General features: G+C 34.6%; 1 protein-coding gene and 1 long non-coding RNA gene across 2 annotated transcripts; one reads left to right on the forward strand and one right to left on the reverse strand.

The window, feature by feature from the left end:
• Positions 1-19: 19 nt before the first annotated feature.
• LOC149737882 (uncharacterized) lies at positions 20-18,559 on the reverse strand. The gene is made up of 26 exons (XM_089875136.1): positions 18,362-18,559; positions 18,226-18,302; positions 17,195-17,272; positions 16,957-17,107; positions 16,676-16,820; positions 16,078-16,273; positions 15,689-15,866; positions 14,666-15,354; positions 13,871-14,029; positions 13,461-13,618; positions 13,064-13,208; positions 12,833-12,990; positions 12,062-12,314; positions 11,500-11,718; positions 10,491-10,728; positions 9,783-9,884; positions 9,169-9,349; positions 8,217-8,447; positions 7,691-7,880; positions 7,207-7,366; positions 6,466-6,631; positions 5,983-6,121; positions 5,547-5,671; positions 4,827-5,059; positions 4,459-4,555; positions 20-3,643 (listed from the first exon to the last, which is right to left on the reverse strand). Exons 1-26 carry the CDS (start codon positions 18,375-18,377, stop codon positions 3,457-3,459), a joined length of 4,671 nt encoding a protein of 1,556 aa, XP_089731262.1. The 5' UTR covers positions 18,378-18,559; the 3' UTR covers positions 20-3,456.
• Positions 1,668-2,191, forward strand: LOC149737883 (uncharacterized). The gene is made up of 2 exons (XR_016384648.1): positions 1,668-1,837; positions 2,014-2,191. It is a non-coding gene; the product is annotated as an uncharacterized LOC149737883 (long non-coding RNA).
• Positions 18,560-18,563: the final 4 nt, after the last annotated feature.

The following is an 18,563-nucleotide window of genomic DNA, read 5'->3' on the forward strand; positions in this document are numbered from 1 at the left end:
ATAATAAGACCAGCTCAGCTATTGGAAGAAGTTATTTATTATTAACCAAGCAGTTAGCTGTTATAGTATACGTTATACTGTACAGTATTTTAAAAAACAAAATACATAATGGTTTTAGGGTAATTTGAGTTTCCATTTAAAAGTCTAGGTAAAACGTTCTGTTTTTCAAACTTCTATAGTTAAACATGTTTTCTACAATATGTTACTGCATGAATGAATGTATGTAACTTAATTATCATTGTGTGGTGGGGCAGCGCCAGTTTTTATAACACGGATGTACTGTTACACACCCTTTGTGCCTGCTTGGGTAATTGTTTTAAAAAGAGACAACTCATATGGGATAACTGGGTTTGGGCATTTGTGGTCAAGTGTCTTGACCAAGAAATGTGTGATGAGTCCACAATAGTAGCAGCTCACACTTAAAATTTAGGTTAAGAGGCATGCAAGCTAAACATTATGCCTGTTTTAATGAAGAATTGGTATGAATAACAACTGGTACTGTTCAAACGTTAATTAATACTTACCCATATTCATTAAATAAAAATTTATATTTTTTATTCTATCATAAAATTAATATATTTTTTTACTTCGTTACAAAATTGTTATTCCTACACTGTAATTTGTCCAGCACGGTAACACAGTCGGTCAGCGCATATGCCTCTAACCCAGAGGTTAATGGGTTCAAGGCTCGTGGCAGCAATTGCTCCAACCCAGTGGGCACTAATGGGTTGTCTACATTGTCAGCCATACATATAAAAATACAAAATAAACAATCAACAAAGTTATATTTGTGGTAACTTGTAATCTAGTACAATGTGTACAAAATTGAACATATATTATATTAAAACGATTATTGTTTATTCGCCACGAGGGGATAAGCAAATTACATTTATTCATATGCCATTTTTCATTTTTTTTCCTAAAGTGCCCGTGGCTGTATTTGAATATATTTTTCATACATGATCTTGTTATTTACATCGGTATATTACATTAGAATTATCCATGAGATATAAACTATTGAAAAACAAACAAAAAAGTTTTTACATCTTTACAATTTTTGAGTTATCACACAAAATTGACTGGTTGGTGGTTCAAACCACAAGCATTTATTATAATTCAATTCATCAAGCGTTTGAAATATGCACATCTAACTACAATTTTCAATACTTAACATTGGCGCATTTTTGCAACATTACATGTATCTGTTGCTGATTGGGTATTAGGGCAACGTGTCACTTATGATGGCTGAGCTGTCCAAATACCAAAGAAGGTTGGTAGAACTGCTCTCAATTCAGTATATACAATAAAAGCTTCAAATTAATTCTACCTATACATTACCATACATGAGTATATCATCATGCATAGATATATGATGTTCAAAGAATTATACTATGTAAGTCGGCAACAGGAGTTCAGCAGTTTTGCTCTAATTTAAATATTACTAGTGAGTGCCTGAAAGAGTTAAAAGTATTAGATTACCATGGAATTTACTGAAGATTTATTTAAATATAAATATTAAATTACTGCTCTCGCTTTAAATGTTTTAAAATGATTCATGGAAAATGAATTCAAAAGCTGACACAGTGTTCGGCTAATCACAACAAAGTTCTGCATAAAAGCCACGCATTTGCAACGTTGCACACACAGTTTCTAGCAAATGCCAAGAGATGGATCGAAGAATTGTTTTTCTACTCGCAATGCTGTTGCTTCTTGAGTGCAGTTTGGCGGTAACAGTAACAGTAAACAAGCCGCGCACAAGAAGATGGTGGCATCGAGGAATTTGGAGACGAAGTTGGTGGTCGAGGAGAAGACTAATAAGAGGAGACGTAATTCCCCAGTAAGTAACCAATATAAACTTAACAAATGTTGCCTTTCCATTTAAATACACAAAAATAAACTGACAATTTAACAGCTATAAAAATTGACAATGCGACAGTTAGTACAATATGTTAAATATTTGCTTGCTTAAAAGGAATCCCATCATATAATAACAAAAAATTCTCTATTTAACAGAGATATGGACATTCCAGACTTTGAAATGGATGATGAGCAGATAGACTTTGAATAAACTTTGATCAACATGGTAAAGTTTCAAACAAACTTCTTGTGAAATTTTACTGATTTAAATTTTACAGCAAAATTTGCTTGTGCCAAAGTTACATTCTATTTAAAAATAAAAACTAAAATATAATATCTGTGTGAATGTTTTGAGGGTAAAAAGTGGGTAGTTAGTTTTAGGATGTAGTGTTGGAAGTCTTTATCTAGTTTCAGTTACAGTAGTCTTTGACTATTACTTATTAGAAGTCTGTATCTATAGACTCAACACTTTGATGTTAACAGCTCACCATGCACAATTCAAGTAAAGCATATTTCAAACCACTGCCACATCACCACAATCCATAGAAATAATATATAAACAAAAACATAGACATAATATAAAACACACACTGGTTGAATTAAACATAGAACATAGTGGCATGGAAACAATATAATAAAACATAGTAAAAAAAGAAACGTTATAAATAGAGCTGATTTGAACTTTAACATGTAAAACTCTCAGTAAGTTTTGTTCCTATGACGTGAACTAAACGATTTTTCTAAACAACGTTATGGATTTTTTTGAATTGTCAGCAGTCCAACACAGTACAGCATATGTGCAATTATTTTTCTCTATTAGCGTTTACAGTTAATACATGTTTACATTTATTTAAAGAACGTAAGCGTGATAGCTACACCTATCAGGCAAACGAGCCATTTATGTTCAATTATTTTCTAGTTAAACTTCTAATAGTAACAAAAGTGCACGTAAATATAGGATCCGTACAATGGGGGGAGTTGGCTTTAAATAGGATCGACCCAAAGATCCGGTTATAATGGAAAAACAAAACAATCATAACTGACCAAAAATAAGAAGCATATTTAGTCATGTTAAAATGAAAACTGCAGTGGCTAACAACTGCATAGAGATGTTATACACAAAGCAAAATGGAGAATATACAAGCATACCTGTAAATCTGCATAACAAATTTAACAATCCAAGAGAATCACGCTTGCTAACTACTAGACCCCTTCAGTATATGTACGCCAAATTTTATTTTGGAGCATAATACACAAATATATCACACCTTTACACCTTCTATATCGGTTGGGTTACATTTTTTCTTTTTCAGGGTTTTATAAAATAGCTATCCCTCAACCAAAAGAACTAATATAATATATAACAAGGAATTGAATTCGAAAGGCATATTTCTTAATTCTCCTAACCCAATAAATTTATTTATCCTTTCTGGCTTCTTTGTGTCCTAAATCTTAAATAATTCTGTCTTCTATAACACATGTCATGCCTATAACTCGCACACAGTTCACTTATAAACTGTTTATCAAACTTTTAACTTTTGCTTTTATTGTTAGTTCTGTGCTATCTTAATGTTAGTTCTGTGCTTTCTTAATTTGCTTTTATTGTGAGTTCTGTGCTATGCTGGCAAACTGCTCCAACACTGATACATCAATAATACCGGTCCTTCTGCCTCCACCAGATCTTGCTGGTGGCAACTTAGGACTCGAATCATTTCTGGAAGACACTGAACGTTTTCTGCTACCAGCAGTTGAAGGAAGAGTGTTGAGTACAATACGCAGATCAGGACTGCACAAAAAATAAAAATAATAGTTGTTAAAACTTGTTATACACTGTTTAGGCCTCCGAAGAATAGACTGAACAGTTTATAAGTTCTTATCCACCCAAAATAAAATAACAAAAAACAGAAGTTTCAAACACACATAAAGTTTAATTAAGTCTGATCACAAAACCGATCTTTTTCTATGCAGTTAGCCTATCCATGTTTCTTTATCTTCTGTACGTCTATATTAAACAACAAACAAACATACACCTAATTATTACATCACTAACAACAGAAGGTACTCGCGCTATAGATTTCTACTTTGGAGAAAAAGTTTTTGCCCTAATTTTCTTTAAAAAAAGTTTCATATTTTTACATATTTCTGTATGAGCTATATAAAAGTAGCGCATTGTCTAGGAATTTTTAAAGGGGACCTAGCACAGTTGGCTAGCGCGCCTGCCTCTAACCATGAGGTAATGGGTTCAAGGCTCTTCGCTGCTACCATTGTGGGCATATGTGTTTTTTGGCAAACACGCAACAGCAATTGCTCCAACCCAGTGGTCACTAATGGGTTGTCCAAGTTATCAGCCATACATAAAAAACAATCGCAAAAAATAATCACCCACAAAGTAATGTACTTAGTAACACGTAAGCTGGCACGAGGTGTATGAAACAGAACACCCGTGTTTAAAGACTGTCGTTTTTCGGCTACACAAGAATAGAGTAGTAAAAAAACAAATAAACATAAATACGTTACAATAAAACTTCCACTCTAGTTTTAGGCAATGCCATAGTTCACCAACTGACAATGTCGTTTTTTTAGCCAAACAGCATTACGCACCTGGCAGTAGAGACGACAGTGCACTTCCTTCTTCTTATTGGTTCAATCCAAGTCACACCTTTGCTCACTGAGAATGTTAAGCGTGGACCCATGTCGTCTGAATGAGCACCGTGTTAAAAGAATAAACACACAATAACCCAGTGGTCACTAATGGGTTGTCCAAATTATCAGCCACGTTTAAAAAATAATCCCCCACAAAATAACATACTTGGTAACCAGTAAGCTGACACAAAGTATAAGAAACAGAACACCCGTGTTTAAGACTGTCGTTTTCTGGCAACACGGAGATAAAGTAAGTTACATTCATTCACTCAATTTGAATTACAAAATGTTTTCCAAAACAAACTAAACAGTAATTAAAGCAGTACCTCCATGGGCGGATCCCCTTCGTTTCTTAAATTTGTTTGGATCCATATGAAGATAGTTCGGCAACTTTGCTGTTGTGATGCGGGAGGACTTCTTCTGCTTAAGAGGAGCCTTTTTCTCTGCTTTCTTCTTCTCTCTGAGAGCTGCAGCGATGACGGGGGTCATCTTCAACCCGTAGATGCGTCTGTACTTCTTGGATAGGACAGGGGAGTATTTATAAAACTCCTCACAAAATCTGGAACACAGCTTCCCAACTCATGAGGACAAGTGTTAAACAATAATTAACAAATCTTATGTTTCTAGAGTTTTCTAACAACATAATCTTGATGCTAAGCAAGGAAACACAGATAATATGATTTGATATTAAAAATAATTTAAAGTACCCAAAAATTCGTCTAAAAATTTATATATTTTTATTTGGTAAGGTTCTTGGGCATAGAATAAAATATTTAGGCCAGAATTGGCCCATTATCCCAAAAATCAGGGTGCTAAACCTTATAATTAAAACTGGTTTTAAACAATGTTCACTGAGTGTCCTGCCCAAGAACACATAGTGTATCAATACCAGTATTAGTGTTGAGCATAATATCTGCTTTCTGTTGTTTACTATGCAAGCCCCCAAACCATAGCATTAGACTTTAGAATTTATAAATAAGACATTAAAGATCAAAGGTAGAACTTAACTTTCTTCCAGGAATATTACCTATCAGACCATCACCTACTTTTTCCAGAAAACAAGCAAAAGTGGAAATATGTATATTGTTGCCTCATGGAAGAGACCGCGGTCGATTAATCCGTTTTGTAACGACTCGCACGTTATTTCTGCAACTTCTTGTGGAACGTTCACCTAGGAATAAAACTTATTGTCAATTTCACGTTCCTTTGGTAATTTTTAACTTAGAACTGTTAGAATAAAAGGAAACATAACATGAATAAGGGGACTTTAACCAGATTGTTTGGCAGCGATGGCTATATATATAGCCTATTTGCTTTGGCTCAAACAAATACCCAAGCTTTATACCAAAATATTGAACACATAAATGTATGCCATAAAAATGCATCAAATTTTAAACCCCCAAAAACGCAGGTAAACAAAAAACGCAGATAAAAAAAATAAACTTAAGAGCAAAAAAGGAAACTTATCCAACTGTGACTAACCCGAACAGAAGGGGCAATGTTAGAATCAAGGTAACAATGAATAATAAGAGATGCCTTCTGCTTCAAATGTTTCTTATCTTCTTCTCTCTCTTTTCCAATGCTTTTCATTGCAGAAGAACAATCAGCAAGTGACTTGTAACTGTTGTTGGGACAATGATTTGTATAAGAACAACGGACTATTTATAAACACATATTACAGCACTACAGATGTGCTTAATGACAAATTTCGCAAAATAGATAAACGTGAATAAGGTAAAATTAATTTGGTTTTACACCAATGTCACTATTAACTTTGCTCTATAATAGTCTGTTGCTACCAGGCAAAATATCAAGCTTTGCAATACGACGAAAAGTTAAAAATTAACTACCTTTTATCTTATAATATAATAGCAATTTTTAAATTAAGTTAAACTGCAGCATTTTTACCATTAAAAGTACAAACACAAATTAATGATTAGCCCAGGTATAAAGAATATTTTATACCATTGCATTTCTCTCCAAAATTTTAAATCATTAGGTAGCAAGTTAAAAGTAACAAGTTGTCCATTAATTATTCGTTGTTTAAAACTTTTCTTTTCCTTCTCTGGTTCTTCGTTCCTTGAAAGATCAATCAATGGCATCGTGTTGATACTTCGCTTTGCAACAATATCTGATATAACAATGGTTGGCAACTGATACATAAAAGAATAAATGAATGTAACTTTACTTTTTACTTTATCTTCGCGTGGCTGGAAAACAACAGTCGTTATAACACGGGTGTTAATACACTTTGTCCCAGCTTAGGAGTTACCATGTATGTTACTTTGTGGGTGACTATTTTTTTCTGGATAGTTTATATAGGGCTAACTAGGGATATTGTTTTAAAGTTTAATAAAGTGCGGTACTATACTAAATCACCTTAAGAAACAAAATTATAAATTAAGAAGAAGTATGAAACCAACACCTTATGTATACATGTGCTGTCAACTTACAAGCTATAAAATAATTCATAAAATAACTTTGCAATATGATGAAACATAATTTAGGTCAAATTATATCTTGTCATTTCCATTAAATTATTTTTAAATTTTTGATTGCGGTAGTGACGATTTAAAAATATTTTTAATGAAAAGAAAGGATATAATTTGACCTACTTCTAAAAAAATATTTTTTTTATCTCTGCTTTCATAATCAAAGATATAAATAAAGTCTTATTATTAGTATATTAAATTGAGATCTGCTTACCAGACTGCATGCTATCATACACAGGGCGAACCACATCTTCTTTATCAACCTCTCGTTCAAGGAAAGAATAAAATAAATTAAAGAATCTTTCCTCTCGTATATGACGCATAAACATTGCTGCTCGCTTGATGAACGAGTTGAAAATCACCCAAGCTCTAGTCTGTGGAAGACATGAAAAATATGAATCCATTAGAAGTTTAACTTGATAATGATTAAACATAAAAGGCTTGTTTGTCTGCTAGGTGTAGCCACCACCTATTTTCTTTCAATTAAATGTAAAGATGTTTTTAACTGTAAACAAGTTCTAACAACTATTGTTGTTTTGTCGCTATATCCTGTCTTTTTGTTTAAAATATTTCTAAATCTTCGCTACCAAAGTATGTTTTACTCATACTCAAAAAGGTAAAGATCCAAACTAAAAAATGAAAAGACAAAAATCTCTGACCTGTTACTAGCTAAAAAAAGTTTTAAAACCACCACTTACCAAATGTCCACGTTTCAGTTTGGTAGTTTTATTGCACACACTCGCAACATCATGAACTGGATTGCTAAAGATAGAATCTAGGAAAGTATCAGCGTATTTATGAAACCATCGGTTCTCCAGAGCTTTGCTGATCACATTTTGTGCAGAAAACAACATGGAAGTGGTTACTACGTCCAGGTAGGGGATTTCTCTTGAAATAAATTAAGTATTAAATAATTGTGTTTTATATAGGTGAATTTTAATATGCAAAACAACAGTTAATTAAGGCACAAGTTTTCTAACTAGTAATAAAACTAGTCGTTGGATTCTAATCCTGAATATCATCTTTTTCCTTGAATTTTTAGAAGGTTATCCATTATAAAATTTCCAATATATAAGTTAAAAAAAGTTTAGTTAAATTTTAGAGAAAGTTAAAAACCTTAACAAATCGATTGACCCTTTTTACAGAGCGAATTTTTGTTTCAGAAGAACTATTTATTTAAATACACACATTATGGTCTATACCAGCTAGACCAGGAATACTTACCTGATAATATCAGCATTGCATTGCAGTAGTTTCACAGCTTGTATTTTAGTGTTGTGAAAATATCTTTTAACAATAAGCCGAGCTTTGTTTTGTCGTTCTTTTGTATTTTCTGTGTTTCTCATCGTTTCTACGGCAACCCAAAACAGGATTGGTTGATCCGAGCGATATGATTTCAAATATCGCTTGAAAAACTCAAGATGAGTAGGATCTCGAAGAACTTCGTTAAAATTTCTGAAAAAATATTGAATCTTAATGATAAGTTTTGCATTTACTTTGGTGGTCACAAAAAAGAGTGTTGGAGAACCGCACAACACAGTGTTTCCAAATGAGAAGTTGAAAAATAATGAAACCTTAATATAGAATACTACTTAAATAAGCTATGTTCACCACTCCTACCTGACCTAATCTATTAAAATGCCTCTTTTTATTTAAATTAAAATAAAACTTCACAACAAATGAAAGCAACAAAAATTCTTTTATACACCATTAATCTCCTTCGTGCCGTTAAGGCTATGCGAAAAAAGCACACTAGATACTTTTTTAAAAAAAGGAGAGGAAGTAAATTTCAATTCTGTCTGGTTATTGCCACTGCATGTTTATGTATTTAAACCTATTTTAGTTTTTCAGATTCTGCACAAACCCTTTTATATTAATGACATAATCAAAAAGTTGTGAGTTTTAAACATCAACTTTAAAAGATCTCCCTAACACACTTGGTTAGCGCACCAGTGGTCATTAATGGGTGTCTAAATTGTCAGCCAAATAAGATAAAAAAAGACAATTACCCACAAAGTTACAAACGTGGTAACTGGTAAGCTGGCATGAGTTGTATGAAACAGAACACCTATGTTATAACGACTGTCGTTTTCTGCCCACGCGAGAATAAAACAAGTTATACTTTTTTATTCATTAAGGGCATTTGTAAAAATAATTCAAGCATGCTCTCACTTACGCAGGTCTGACAAGGGGTCGACGTATGAAATGTCCGCCACGCTTAATTGGTTTGTAAAGTCCTGACGTGTTTTGATGTCGTTCAACGACTTTCACACTTCTTCGCGAAGACGAAAGATTGTTGGGGTCCGGGTATTGACGAATTGATTTTGATGCGAGAAGTTTCATGTCAACTTTAGGTTCTGATAACAGATGACAAGATGCTGGTTTACATTTCATTATTTACGTTCAACAAAGAATATTTAAACATAAGTTTTCGTCAAGGCAGGTTCACAGTCACACAGTAAAACAGTAATTGAGTGGATGAATCCTAGACAGAAAATTTAATTATAGGTAAAAGAATTTTTAATTTCTTTAGAATTTAATGGGAGTTTTACACATCAAGTTGCTTAAACCCAAGAAAAATTGCTTTAATCCAGTGGTTACTAATGGGTGGTCCAAATTATCAGCTATAAATTAAAAAAAAATCACCAAAAAAAGAATCCTCCACAAAGTTGCATATGTGTAGTTGTAATGTGGTGTATGAAACAGAACACCCGTGGTATCACTAATCTCATTTCCTGCCATGGACGGCAAATAAGTTATATTCATCTATTCAGGAATCAACATATTTACCCAGCACAACTTTAGGAGGTGGTGGGGACACAATCCTCCCATCTGCATCACTATCCTCTGACAACTCATTCTCATCTTGGGTAACTTGATAAGTTCGACCATCTGTAAACAATATTCTGCTGCTGTTGCGATTGGCATATTAAAATTCTCAAACTTTTCTCTTTAGAAAATAAATGATTGGTTTCAACCATTTACCCCTGGGGTTTTTTAATTTTTTAAAGCACAGCCCTAATTGAGACCCGAGCAAAACTCTGATCCCCGTTTTTGTTAAATTAATATATATATATTACAAATAATAGAAGAACGCCAAAGAGGTAACAAATATAAAACCACCCTACTTAAACAATTGTGCAAGAAACTAGGAAAGTGATTATTTTTACTACAACAGCATGTTGCATGACAACTGATAAACAAGCACAGCAATTTCATAGAATTAAGACATACTACTTGCCGAATTTCATTATAATTGACAATTGCCAATATAATTCCATTAGCATTTTAAAAATTAAAAATCCAGAAAACCAACCAAAAAAAGATTTAGTTATATATCACATTCACATGCAACAGTTTACAGTTAATTTTATTACTTCTCGCGTCCTCCCTTTTGAGTCATACACATACGATATACCCCCAGTTTAAGAACCAACCCATAGAGTGATTTAAAATATGATAAAATCGTTAGGTTTAACTTTGAAATGTAATCTTCACCTGGAAGGTTAACCTCAGTAAAGAGTTTTTGTGCTCTCACCATCCGACGAAACATCTCTGCTTTCATGCGCTCCTGCTCCTTCTCTTCATTAGCATCCAAGGATGGGAGATGATTTGGTAATCTCGGAGCAAGAGGAGTACTGATGGGGACTGTTTGTCGGCTCATCAATGATAAAGTGTTGGAGAATCCACCAAATGAATTGGAAACTTCATGGTTTGCTTCATCCATTCTAAATGCCTGATATATATTTGTTGATCATATTTGCAGTTACTTCTGTTGTTTGTTCGGCTACAATGGTAGCACTGTCGAGCCTTGGACTCCTATTGTTTGTGTTCAACCTTGACAACACTTTGTCTACTTTAGCCTTTATTTATAATAGAAATAATAAACAATTTATACAACTATGAACGTAATGAATGAATGAATGTAACTTACTTTATCCTCGCATGGCCGGAAAACGACAGTCGTTATCACATGGGTTTAACACCTCGTGCCAGCTTACGAGTTACCATGTATGTTACTTTGTGGGTAATTATTTTTTTTGGATTTTTTCTCTTTTTTATGTATTTCTGATAATTTAGACAAGCCATTAGTAACCACTGGGTTGGAGCAATTGCCGTTAAGTGTCTTGCCCAAGGACACATACGCCCACAATGGTAGCAGCATCGAGCCTTGAACCCATTACCTCTGGGTTACAAGCAGGCGCGCTAACCACTATACCACGGCGCCGGACTATCCTATGGAAATGTAGACACTTTTAAAAGACCACAACTGGTGGTTATAATTTTGAAAAGGATCAAGAAAAGCTTGCAGGAGCGTCAAATAGAATATCATGTAATGACCCATAATGTAAAAATAATCGTTGATTCAAAAAGTTCATTTGTGTTTTATTTAATTGCGTTGGCCCCTGTAAATATTAGTTTTAATATACAAGCTCAACTTTGAATACACCTGAATATTGTAGGTAAAATTACTTAAAGTCTTTACCACTTAGACCAAATTACTTACAGCTGCATTGTAGAAGGATTGCATTTCCTGCTGACAATAAGCTTCATAGCTGTATTTAAGATCTTCCAGAACTTCCATCTGTAGTTTGTACAACTGCCACGGCATCTCAGTCATCTCGGGTGACATTACCTCTGTGATGATGGACTTGCGAAGATTTTCTGGAGATTCGATGCGATACGGGGAGTTTGGGAGCAAGTACTTGGTGACCACTGATCGGACCTGGGGTCGGTAAATAGTTACAACAATTATTTTTTGGGGGGATAAATCTATTTATTCATGTGACAGAGACATATATTAGAAGTGAGGATATGCGTTGTAAGGCCTAACTTTTTTTTAGTAAAACATCCCCCTTTGTCCTCTAAAACATGCTTAAAACACAGCAGATATGCAAACTTTACCAAAGGAAAAGGTTGAGTTTAACATTTAACATACATTCCCAAAATAGTTAATCTCTCTTTGCTGTGGCTTGTGTTTATTTGTAAAATCTATAACTTGAGACCAATATATAAATAAATTTGTTTGATTTTAACGAAAAAGTAAACAAATTTGTTTAATTACTTACACAATCGAGGAAAATAATGAATGTCATAATCCCAAACTTATAATCCCATCTTGCCACTTCAACATCCTGCCAGAACTTTAAGTAATGAACCATCTCAATATTGTCCGTGGTGTTTAGGAACTGACGGAACGGATTGGATGCGACATGCTCGCTCTGCAGTGCCAGAATCATCCTATTGTTCTCAGGTTTACTGCGGTAATCATGGTCTTTTTCCATTGAAAATATTCTTCCATTTTTAGGCACAATGCTTGGTCTTGTGGAAAGCAAAAGCAGATTTTTATTGTTTGATAATTGTTTCGTCAAAGTAAAACCTAAGTAGCGCATGTCAAATTTTTTCAGGTGTCTTTTTTACAATTTTGCATGCTGTTGGACATAAGACAAATTTTTGCAATGTTTAAGCAAAACTCAGAAATGTGACATATGCTACTTTGGTTTTACCTTGACGATTTAGCACACATTGCAATCAGTCACACTTTTAATATTTTAATGCCAAAGTATATTTTTTTACCACTTTTGGCGTCTTACAATCATTGAGGCCTGGTAGTTTAGACATTTTTGTAGATTAGTGTACAAGTTTAGCAATAAAACAGTAGTGTGCTACGTTTGAATGTATTTATATGCAAATATGCTTGGAAATTATTAATGTTTTGGTAGTCCGTTGCTTTAAAGTGTACGATTGTTTAATTGGATGTTTTACTAAACATGTTAATTAGTTAAATTATAAAAAAGCTATTTTTGAACTTTTCTATATGTTACTATTTAGAGTCTCACAATTTATCAATGGTTTTTAAAACAATTTTTTTCTTATTCGCACGAAATGCCAAAGCAGGTCGTTTTGTTTCTTTCTTTTTTGGTTTCTCCACTTTCTGAACTTGTGAAGATTGTTCACTCGGTCCATCACCGGATAAACTAAACGTCAATGTTGTCACCTGAGTTTTATACAAATAGCCAATTACTATCAGCGTTGCCCACTTATATTATTAAAGTTGGTTATTTACACACTTTGGTTTTTCTCGGTGGAGCGGCAACAGCGGGACGTCGTTTCTTCATCACTGTAGTAGCAACAGTAGCAGTCGAACCAACAGAATCTTGGGATCCTTTCCGACTCATTCTTCGGCCCGATAACTTAGTCAACATCATTCCAGAACTGAGAAAATAAACACAATGATATTTATGTAATTTGTTAAAGTAAAGGCTGTCAATTGACAAGCCTGTCAATCACAAATTTAGTAGATACCGTTGGCCAAAGTGTTTAGGCTTGTAAAATAACATTCGCTATTAAGTAATTTAACACTGTGTTATACTAAAACCACAAAAGTCATTGTCAAAAATGTCTGCACCGTTCGCCATGAAGTAATTCATCACATATTAATAAAAATAAGCATAATCTACAGATTACCTTGATCCACCAAGTTTATTTTCAGAAGTTGAAACATCTGAGTCCCTTCTTCGTGGATCAGGAGACGGCGAACTATCTGGTGGAAGGTTCCAGAAAGAATCGGTGGCTCCGAGAAATCCTTCATTCTCATTGGTTGGTGTGGGTAGTCTCATAGCAGCCTGCAGAAGATAATATTAATAACTGTATTTGTCTCCGTGATTACAGAAGCGAAGATTTAGAACAAGTTTTAAACGAAAAGATAGAATATAATGACAAAACAACAGTTGCTAAAAGACGCATACAACATAATTATATGTAATTGGAAGAAAATGAGCATGGTTGCTACACCTAGCAAACAAACAAGATACAATTGCAATTATCTTGCTAGGACACACAATACAACAATAGTACATTTACATTAATATGATCACCTTAAGCAAAGCCTTTCCTCCTATGTTCTCCATATTCAATGGAGATTCTAGACGAGGATATGCAGTTCCTCTTCTGCCTTGTGTTTTCTGCTGTTGTATTGCCATCGACTCCCACGAACCACCAAGTTCAATGTCATCTTCTGTCACATTATCTATGACCTAATAAAAACATAATATATATGTGTTTTTATATTAATATGCACAACTTTATATGCTGAAGACGAAGTGTTATAATTTGTCCAGCGCCGTGGCGTAGTGGTTAGCGCACCTGCCTGTAACCATTAGGTAATGAGTTCAAGGCTCGTCGGTGCTACCATTGTTGGCGTATGTGTCCTTGAGAAAGACACTTAACGACAATTGCTCCAACCCAGTGGTCACTAATGGGTTGTCCAAATTATCAGCCATACATATAAAAAAAATTAAAAAAACAAAAAAAATAATAATTACCCACAAAGTAACAAACTTGGTAAGTCGTAAGCTGGCACGAGGTGTTAAACCCGTGTGATAACGACTGTCGTTTTCCGGCCACGCGAGGATGAAGTAAGGGATTCATTCATTCATTCATAATAATATAAATGATTTACCAACTCTTATAGTTGATAACTATTGCCTTTAATGATTTTAAAGCCCAAAAATTAAAAACAGGTGTTGTATTAAAAATGTAGTGATTTTAGGATTCTGTTTAAGGGGCGCAAAAGATGACAAACTAGGATGGCACTTGGGATTCATAATGACAAAAAAAGGGGCCCGTTTATATAAGCAAATGTTACTAATGCTATATGCTGATGTTCTTACTGTTTGTTCTGTCTTTTTCTTTCCCTTTGTTTTAATTTGTTTATTTGGTTGATCATAAGTAACACTGCTTCTCCTGTAAGTTGCTGTCTGAAGAAGCTGTTCAAACTTTTGCTTCCTGGCAACAATTGACCTGCTTCTATGTCTTTCTTGAAAGATGAACTTTTTATCACCCTTGCTCTTCCTGAACTTATCATGGACACCTTCCCAACTTTCTGAGCTCTCGCTTCCACCATCCGACCCCTCACGATGAGATGACTCTTCATCTTCCTCTGCAGAATTCCCACTATCAGAGCTACCCTCCTCCACATCTTCATATTCATCATCACTGTTGTTAGCTTCATACATAGCTTGATGATGACGATGAGAGCTCGTCACATCAGCAGAACCAGTTCTCAATTTTCGACCTTTTGGCGCACTTATTGATTTCTTTGACTTTCTATACTTACTTCTTTGTAACGTACGTTTCATCGGCCTTTTATCTTTTCTGCAGCTCTCATCACTGCTGGACTCCCCTGGGGGTGCGTGCATTGCAAATGAGACTTTTGGTTTTCTTGGTTTCATCCAAGACTTCTTCTTTTTTACTTCCTTCCCAGCAGCATCAAGTATCGTGTCTTTGTATCCACCCGGACGTGTGACATCGATACCAGGAGTTGCAATTCCATCGGAATCACTTGAATTCAGTTCATCATCTAAGAAATACCAAGAACCACAGTTAGGTGTAAGAACCCCCAATGTTATATGATTAACACGTGTTATAGAGTTGTTATCACTGTTTAATTTAAGTATGATTTTATTTTACGTCATTAGTTCTCAACCTGTGACAAACGGCAACTCTATGTTATACCCAATCCCAAATTTAGTAATGGCAAAAAATGAAGTCCAACCAATTGTTGTATTAGAGATATATATTTCTCCCAAATAAAATGGCATTTTCAGTCTCTGCCAAAGAAGTATAAAATAATACAAAATAAAAGGCAGCAATGATGCCTAATTTTTCAAAATGTTCATTCCTACAAATCCTACCTATATCTAAAGCCACACGAGCAAAATCTTCAGGAATGATAAAACTTTCCGGAATATTTCCCCTCAAATAGCAGAGAGCTAAATCATAGAAAGCCTTTTCTTCTTCAGATTGTGTCTTTATCTTTGCACTCATAATGTAACGAGGCACCCAAAACGTTTTTAAACGATGTATACAAAGCTGTAAATTGTAAAAATACTGTAATATAGAAGATTAACAACAACTAGTCTACACATTTAGAGAAACATTATTATGCTCAATTGGCTACATAATTGTATAAGATAAAATATTTACATTATATAACCTGATCAGATGTTATTCTGCTAGTAAGATTAAAAGTGTAAGACACATACAATACAAACAGCACATTACAAGGACAAACATCATTAACCTTTTGAAAGCAAAGAGTGAACGTGACATTGTAATTCTTTCTATCTTTACTTGTGTGTTTTTCTGGAAGATTCTCCCAAGCTGCATCAAGTAAATGTTGAGGTACCGACAGCTTTCCTGACCTTGTGAAATATTTCTCTTTGATTTCATTGAACAACTCCATGCAAGAACTCGATCTTTTCTTTATATTTTCATACCTGAAAAAACATGGAAAAGCAAATTGGAAAATTAAAAACATGAATACGGTTGTTTTTGTCATGGTAATGTACATTTTCATATCTTGTATCATAACCAAAAGAAACCAGATTCATAGCTCTAAGCTAAAACTAATGTCAGCGATTTTCTTGAATAGAACACTTCATAGTTAATGCTTCAACCCAGTGGTTAGCAATGTGTTTGCTATGTTAGTTAAATGTTTCACAGAAAAAAAACACATTAACAATGTTGCAAAGGTCTACTTTGTAATTTGCAAACAGGCATGTTGTTTATGAAACCACCACATCCACATGGGATGCACAACAGATCACCCATGTTTTATAACCTAGTCCTGCTACTATAAGGGACAAAGAAAAGAAGCCACGCTAATGACTTAAACTTACAGTCTTTCAGTATCCAGCCAGAACTGAAAGAACTGATATCCATTCGTTGTTTGCAGCAGGAAATTACGAAATCTTCTCATAGCAGATACTTTGCCAAAACATTTTTTCTGCAGCCATTTTAAAGAATCTCTGATGCTTTTAAGCTCTGAGCAAATATGAAAGAATTATATACAGTTTAAGCATCATCGATATTAAAGCGAAAAAAATGAATTTTGTAAAATAAGAAACCTAGATATGTAAGCAGATCAATTTTCCAACATCTATTTCATATCAAAACTTACCAGAAGCTTTAATGCTGACAGAATCATTTCGCACTAAATCATGTTTAATGAGATGAACTGATAGTCGGTATTCATGATATAAACGACTCTTGACAAATAACTTCAGCCGTTTTCTCCATAACCATTCTACTAAACCATTTCGATTTAAAACCTAAGTAGGAATTTGACTGAGTGAAAACGATTTTAAAAACACATCAAAGCTTTTAACAAACGAACCTAAAAAAGTTGAAAAACTTACATAACTTTTCTTTGGTAATTTAGGATCCAGCAAAAATGTTCTTTGTTTTTTGCTGTACACCACAAGTTGTGAAAACGCCTTAAAAGCAAATTGGGTTTGAGTAACTAATCAGTCAAATAAATAAATACCTTTAATTTATTATTGTACCCAGTGTGTGCCACACTGTACAACAGTAAGCACAGTGTGTGCAGCACCGAGTACCCCAAGGTGTATTAGAGTGTGTACAGTTGCGGTACAAGCTGTGGACACTGCGGTACAAACTATATGGACACTGAAGTACAAACTGTGAACACTACGGTATATACAAACTGTGGACACCAGTTACATACAAACTGTGGACACCAGTTACATACAAACTGTGGACACCAGTTACATACAAACTGTGGACACTATGGTACAAACTGTGGACACTGGGTACAAACTGTGGACACCGCGGTACAAACTGTGGACACCGCGGTATAAACTGTGGACACGGCGGTATAAACTGTGGACACGGCGGTATAAACTGTGGACACCGCGGTATAAACTGTGGACACCGCGGTATAAGCTGTGGACACGGCGGTATAAGCTGTGGACACCGCGGTATAAGCTGTGGACACAGCGGTATAAACTGTGGACACCGCGGTATAAGCTGTGGACACCGCGGTATAAGCTGTGGACACCGCGGTATAAACTGTGGACACTACGGTACATACAAACTGTTGACACTATGGTACATACAGACTGTGGACACCAGAGTACATACAGACTGTGGATACCGCCGTACATACAGACTGTGATCTGTGCATATTTCATGTAAAATGACTAAAATATATTTCTATTTTTAAGCTGAACATGCCAGCTACCTGTAACCATACATAACCTATACAGTGTTTGAGTGTTGCGAAATTGATTATTGCTTGAATATTGTCTGACACACTTCCCGCCAAAACGCAAAGCTGACATACTTCCCGCCAAAACGCAAAAGGTTTCGACCACGTGACCAATAGCCATAACAAGCAATTTTAAAATTAGGTGACCTAAGAACTTACAGGAAGGCAGTTAAACTTGTTAAAATAGTCGATGAATTCATCTTCCCTCAACAAAGAGCGAAACTCGTTCAGCGAACCTGAATAAAAAAAACATATTACAAAACAGTTGTCGTGTACTTTTGCACAAAATACTTACCAGCTGATTTAGACATCTCAATATTTTGCAATTTGATTATATGTTTACATTTTACGTTTCATTTTATAAATGACATGTGCTGCAAAACTTGCTACTTGTAAGAAATTTAAAACAGAGAGCTTTATGATGTAACTAACTATGTCCGTGGAATCAGCCAAAGTTTAAAGTTTCTGATATTGATAAAAAGTATATTGCTTCATAG

The sequence above is a fragment of the Ciona robusta genome, chromosome 3 (assembly GCF_009617815.1).
Source record: "Ciona robusta chromosome 3, ASM961781v2".
Lineage (NCBI taxonomy): Eukaryota > Metazoa > Chordata > Ascidiacea > Phlebobranchia > Cionidae > Ciona > Ciona robusta.

Coding starts and splice junctions, on each gene's coding strand:
- LOC149737882 (XM_089875136.1), bottom strand. Junction 14,030..14,665: donor AGAAAAAGACAGAACAAACA/GTAAGAACATCA, acceptor TGTTTTTATTAG/GTCATAGATAATGTGACAGA. Junction 7,881..8,216: donor TGCAATGCTGATATTATCAG/GTAAGTATTCCT, acceptor ATTTATTTCAAG/AGAAATCCCCTACCTGGACG.